The sequence below is a fragment of the Crocodylus porosus genome, unplaced genomic scaffold (assembly GCF_001723895.1).
Source record: "Crocodylus porosus isolate Cpor-Errol unplaced genomic scaffold, CroPor_comp1, whole genome shotgun sequence".
Taxonomy (NCBI): domain Eukaryota; kingdom Metazoa; phylum Chordata; order Crocodylia; family Crocodylidae; genus Crocodylus; species Crocodylus porosus.
In genome coordinates this window covers 3,612,383-3,618,751 of record NW_017728928.1, presented here as the reverse complement: position 1 = coordinate 3,618,751, position 6,369 = coordinate 3,612,383, and the positions used below count along the sequence as shown (strand labels likewise).

Below are 6,369 nucleotides of genomic sequence, written 5' to 3'. Positions count from 1 at the left end.
CGCATAGAGGGGGAGGATCACCTCCCTGGCTCTACCTGAGATGCACCTGTGGATACACAAGGTCCGGTTAGCCCTGCCAACCGAGACCGCGCATTGTCGGCCCATGTTCATCTTGGAGTCAGTAATGACTCCAAGGTCCCTTTCTGCCTCCGTGCTCTCAAGAAGGGAGTTTCCCAGTCTATAAGTGTGCTGCTGGTTTCTACTGCCCAAGTGCAGCACCCTGCACTTGTCAGTATTGAAACGCATCCTGTTGATGTTAGCCCACTCCTGTAACCTATCCAGATCTTGCTGTAATCTTTCCCTCCCTACTAGCATGCTCACCTCCCCCCATATTTTGGTATTATCAGCGAATTTAAACAGGTTGCTTTTCACCCCTTTGTCCAAATTGCTGATGAAGAAATTGAACAGCGCAGGTCCAAGAACCGAGCCCTGGGGGACTCCGCTGCCCACTTCTCCCCAGGTTGAATATGACCCATCCACCACCACCCTCTGATTACAACCCTTGAGCCAATCTGCAATCCATCTGACTATGTAGGCATCAATGCCACAGTCGCCTAGTTTTTTAATGAGGATGGGATGGGAAACTGTGTCAAAGGCCTTGCTGAAGTCCAGAAAGACTACGTCCACAGTGACACCTGCATCCATTGCCTTTGTGACCTGATCATAAAAGGCAATCAGGTTGGTCTGACATGACTGCCCCTAATGAAACCGTGCTGGTTGCCCTTGAGCACCATCCCTGAAGCCGGCCCATCACAGATGTGCTCCTTGATGATCTTCTCAAAGAGTTTCCCTAGGATTGAGGTAAGACTGATGGGCCGATAGTTGCTCGGGTCCTCTCTCTTCCCTTTTTTGAAGATGGGGACCACATTGGCTATCTTCCAATCATCTGGCACCTGCCCTGAGCACCACGAGTGCTCGTAAAGCCATGCCAAGGGCCCTGCAAGAACCCCAGCTAGCTCCCTCAACACCCTGGGGTGGAGAGCATTTGGACTTGCTGACTTGAACATGTCCAGCCCCTCCAGAAGCTCTCTAACCCGGTCCTCCCCAACCTGAGGTCTGGAGGCGTTCCCCTCAAATCCATCTGGCATCACAGCGGGGAAGTCCCAGTCCCTGCACAAGAAAACGGACATGAAGAATTGGTTAAAGAGTTCTGCTTTCTCCTCTGGCACAACCATCAGATTGCCCAGTGTACTTTGCAGAGGCCCCACATTACCCAGTGCCTTCTTCATCCTCCCTATATATTTGAAAAACGACTTTATTATCCTTGACCTTGGACGCTAGTCCTAGCTCTATTTCCACCTTAGCTTTCCTGACAGCCCCTCTACAGGCCCAAGCAGAGGAGGTATACTCCTCTTTGGAGATAGTACACCCCTTTCACTGGGTGTACACCGCCTTTTTGGTAAACAGGCATTCCCAGATGCCCTTGGAGAGCCAGGGGGGCTTTCGGGCACTCTTGCCGCCCTTGCTTCTTGTTGGGATGGTCACCCCTTGGGCCCTGAGTATTGTTTCCTTAAGGAACAATCACTAGTCCTGGACACAGTTCCCCTGCCCTCAAGGACCCCAGAACCTCTCCCACTAGTCTCCTCAACTTGTTGAAGTTGACCCTCCTAAAGTCTAGGGCTACCGTCTTGCTGCAGGCCCTTGACACCCTGCACTGGATGGTGAATTCCAGCAAGCAATGATCGGTATCGCCCAGGTGGTCAAGAACTTGGAGGCCCCTTACCAGGTCATCACCTGTGGCCAGGACCAGGTCCAACAGGGCATTTCCTCTGGTGGGACCGTGCACCTCCTGGATTAAGTAGAGGTCCTGTATCTCAGCCAGGAGCCTCCTGGAACGGTCTTGAAGAATGTAGGTATTTTTATATCTTTTTTTCCCCCTCAGACCACTGACTTCATTTCAGATATTATCTGTATACTTATTACATGAAAACATACACAAAATATTTGATCTTGCAAAGAATTCCTGTGGCAGGATACCTTTTGGGACCACGGGCATCACTGGCCCTCCTCTGCATCTAGGGCAGTCTGCCCTTATTTTCCTGCCACACCTTGATATAAATTGATAAAAATGTGGGAGGCTGCCCTAATTGTGGCCCTGGTATACTGGGCCTAAATACATGGCTCCAAACCTCCCCTACCTTGTGCTCCATGCCTTGCAGATGGCATCTGATTACACTATTTGGCCCCTGACTGAGCCCTCTCCCTCAGGCTCTTCCATGGGCCTCACTCTAGGGCCTCCTGCCCCCCATATCACTCCTGGCCCCTATGGTCTCCTCGCCCCTCATCTCACTCAGGGCTCCTTGCCTCTATGGCCTCAGGGCCCTCGCTGGACCTTGGTCTCAATTCAGACCCCACTCGATGGATATGGACCCTGCTGTAGGCCCCTTCAGTAGGCCTGTGCTCTGTGTTTTTCTGTTGGGCTGTGCTCCCCTAGCCTTTACCCTCCACAGGGTACCTACAGGCTAGTGGGAACTGAGGCTTTCTGCCACCCCATCCTCATCTTTCCTTGGAGTGGCCCACATGTGGCATTTCATGGAGGCTGCCTCGCCACAGGCAGCCCCATCACACCAACTGACTCCAGGAGGATGCAGTTTTACCCAGGACCAATGGGCTTTCACAGTCCTAGCCTCAAGCTCTACCTGGCTCCCTTCTCTCTAGAGCCTGCACATACTTTGTAGATCTTCCACTCACGCTAGCCCCATGTCCACTCCAGGACTGCCCCTGGGTAGTTTCTGGGACTGCCCTTCATATGGGCAGGGCTGGCCTTCCAGCTCCCAACTCTTGTTGATGGTCCTTCACCCAAGGGATATTCACTCACCTGGCTTGGCCAGTTGGGGCACCAGGCCCTCTGCAGCACTGACCAACCCCCTCATGATGGGCATCTTGCCCTTCAGCCCCGCTTGGGCAGGTTGAAGTAGACTAACAAACTCAACAACCACCTGCCCTCTCCCTTTCTCACTGAGGCTCTTTATGCTGGCTAAGCCAGTGCTCTCCCTGGAGCCATTCCCTATACATCTCTGCCACCATCAGAGTACCCTCCTACTCCTCCTTGAGTCCCACCAGTGTCTCTACACCAGAAGTCTTGGGGTTCCTTCTTACTTCCCTGGTAAGGCAGCCTACTCTCTCTTGATGTTCCTCAGGGCTCAGCTCTCCCAGCCTCTTTCACTCAGCTCTGCCTGGACTGGGGACCCTGATAGGCCTCCTCCTTCCCCAGCTAGCTTCCCCTTTCCTCCAGATGTTCCAGGAGCTGTAGTCATCCGGCTCAGGGAAGTTGCTCCTCCGGCTCCCCAGATGTAACTGCTGTCCCTCTTCCCTAGGTCTGAGCTTATACTCTGACTGCCCAGCCCTCTTCCAGGTCAGGCAGACTCCTAGATATCAGGTGACTACCTAACTGGGCTTGAGCACACCTGCTGGCTACTCCACAACCTGCTTGAATCTCTTAAAGTGATAGGCACTACTTGTGCCCTGACACAATTCCATACTTATTTTTAGGTACTATAAGTAGTCTGATGGTAGTTATGGGAATCCTTATAGTTAGTATATGCATAAATCTTTTGGGATCAGGGCTTTTCCACATATGTTATAGCTGTGCTTGTCTTCTTCCTTTTACCTGTGGATCTCCTAACATGGCAATCCCAAGAGACAATTTTCTTTTTTGCCCGCCACTCAGTTTATCAGCTTGGATGTCCTGAATGCTGGTCATATCCAACAATGTCAAAATATTTTGCACCTACAAAATACATAAAAAGAAATTTCAAGTACCAGTTTGTTTTGGAATCATTCCCCAAATAGGTACTTCTAGGTAGCACTTGTGCATCACTATTAAAGTTAAACATCATCGTGTGTGCCTGCTGGTTTGAGTTCTTTGAAATGTTCCATTAGACATCAGTGATGCAGCAGAAGCAAGGAAAACTACAGGAATAACCTTTATTGAAGCAAGGAAGCCAACAGTGTGTGTCTGGCGTGAGCTTGCTGAGATTTGTATCCCTAAGAACCTGAGGAAACACCAAACTTGGCTGTTTCTAAAACTATTTCTTCATCCAGTCTAAACTAAGTGGAGTCAGACATCCAACAGCAATACAGGTTCTCATATTTAAAACCTGACCATTTCTCAACTTCATGGAGATTCAGACTCAGAATAGTATCTCAGTTCTTATTGCAAAAATAATACAGATATAAGTTGAACTTTCCCACCTCCCCATCGTGATTAAGACCATAATGCTACAATGGAATGCTTCAGGGGAGCTGGTTTTGCCACCATGCTTTGGTAAAAGTAAAATAATTACAAAGGATTTTCAGAAATGACTAGTAAAGTTACTGTTGGACTTTTAGCTGGATTTTCAAAAGGTGATTCGGTTAGACTTTTTGTTGGCATAAATTGTTCAAACTTAATCCAACGAAACTGAGAATCTTACCACATTCTTACCATCTATAGATTTAAAATTCAAGCTTTCATGAGAAATTAATCCAATGCTGCTGTGGAGATGAGGTTCTTTGCTAATAAACAAATGCTCACCTCGCGTTCGGCCTCACTGGACTGGATCCCTTTGATTCCAGCAAAAATTTGCAAATTTTCTTTCACTGTTACAACTTCAAACTGAATGTTGAACTGTGGACAGAACCCAATCCTCTCTCTGATTCTCTCTCTGTCCCCTATTTCAGACAAATGGTAGTTGTATATGGTGGCTGAACCTGTATGAACAAAGAAACAGGATAAGATCAAGAATCCTTTGTCTTTCACCCAAATATAGTTTGGCAATGAAAATGACTTGTGAGGAGAGGCTGAGGGAGCTGGACTGATTTAGTCTGGAGAAGAGAACACTGAGGGGGGATTTGATAGCAGCCTTCACCTCCCTGCAGGGGGGCTGCAAAGAGGATGGAGCTGGACTGGTCTCAGTGGGGGCAGATGACAGGACAAGGAGCAATGGGCTCAAGCTGCAGCAAGGGAAGTTTGGGTTGGATATCAGGAAAAACTGTCTCACTAGGAAGGTAGTAAAGCACTGGAACAGGTTACCTAGTGTGGTGGTGGCCTCTCTATCCTTGGAGGTTTTTAAGGTCCAGCTCAACAAAGCCTTGGCTGTGATGATGCTCCAAGCCTTGGTCCTGCTTGAAGCAGGGGTTGGACTAGATGTAACCTCCTGAGGTCCCTTCCAACCCTCATTTTCTATGATTCTATCATAGTTGATATCAAGCCCTTCAGTTGATAGTGTATTGCCTTACCGTCTGAAGCCTTGATAAATCCACTGAGCACATTTAGCAAGGTAGTTTTTCCAGCTCCACTATGACCAAGCAATGCAGTGGTTTGGCCTTCATAAATATTCAAGAACAAACCTAGTTTTAAAAAAAGTCAAAACAAGTGCATTGTTAGGATAAAGGTTTTAGAAAGTAAATTAGGTTCTGTTAGTCCCTGCAGCTCTCAGCAAAGAGTGGTATCCAAGGGTCAGACAATAATCAGGAAATGTTGCTTCTGTCAAAACTGATATAAGCAAAAGCCAGAAATACAGAAACTAAACTTTGGGTTAGTTTTCTTGATATTTATGGGAAACTGATTTATTTCTTGACGAATATTTTTTCCTCGATATTTATTAAAAAGGGAGTACTGCAGTACTGAGGGAAGGAAGAGACAAAATTAGAATAAATTAAAAACATAAATTATTACTCTAAGCGCAGAGCAAACTTTGTTAAAGATAGAACAAATATGCTTTCAAAACTGAATAGAGTACATATCAGCTGTATGAATTAACCTGACGTGACATACCAGTTATGCTACTCAACTAATGTCATTTCATTTCTAGAACTAATTTTTCTCATATTTAACAGTGGTTAAATGTCACAGTGAAAATATTTGCATTGTCCCCAAATGTTCATTGCACTAAACATGGTTAATAATTATGGTTATATATTTAAAATAAAATAAAATAAAACCTGCCTGAGTTTTTTGTAATAAACTTAATTCATTTTTATTTAGGAACAAAGGATGACACAACTTTTACCTCTGAGAGCTTCTGCTTTCTGGTCATTCTTTCCATATATTTTTTTAATATTGTTGAGTCTAAAGGAAGGATATGGAAGTTGTTATTAGGACTAGAGACCAGCAAATTAGTTTCTAGGGGCTGCTTATTCATTCTTAAAGAGTTGATCCTTCACAGTCATTCACAAAGACAGTATATAAAAAGTAGCTACCAGTCAGCTATGGCACCGTCCTATACCAACTTTTCATAAATGTAATGAATTACACACAGCACAAGGTGCTTAAAGATCACTCCTTTCATGTATAAAGACTGAATCAATTGCAAGAAATACTGCCACCTTATCTTTATCCAAATTAGACTGCAGCAATAATGAGTAGCCGAGAAGAGTAGCCATCTA

General features: G+C 46.1%; 1 protein-coding gene across 3 annotated transcripts in view; it reads right to left on the bottom strand.

The window, feature by feature from the left end:
- Positions 1 to 6,369, bottom strand: part of LOC109314945 (ATP-binding cassette sub-family A member 10-like) — a 51,312-nt gene that overhangs the window by 28,916 nt on the left and 16,027 nt on the right. For all 3 annotated transcript variants that reach the window (XM_019542344.1, XM_019542343.1, XM_019542345.1), the window contains 4 exons: positions 5,994 to 6,052; positions 5,221 to 5,331; positions 4,517 to 4,692; positions 3,611 to 3,730 (listed from right to left, as the gene is read on the bottom strand). In XM_019542344.1, coding sequence (XP_019397889.1) covers positions 3,611 to 3,730; positions 4,517 to 4,692; positions 5,221 to 5,331; positions 5,994 to 6,052 — 466 coding nt within the window. The remainder of the gene's footprint in view (positions 1 to 3,610; positions 3,731 to 4,516; positions 4,693 to 5,220; positions 5,332 to 5,993; positions 6,053 to 6,369) is intronic.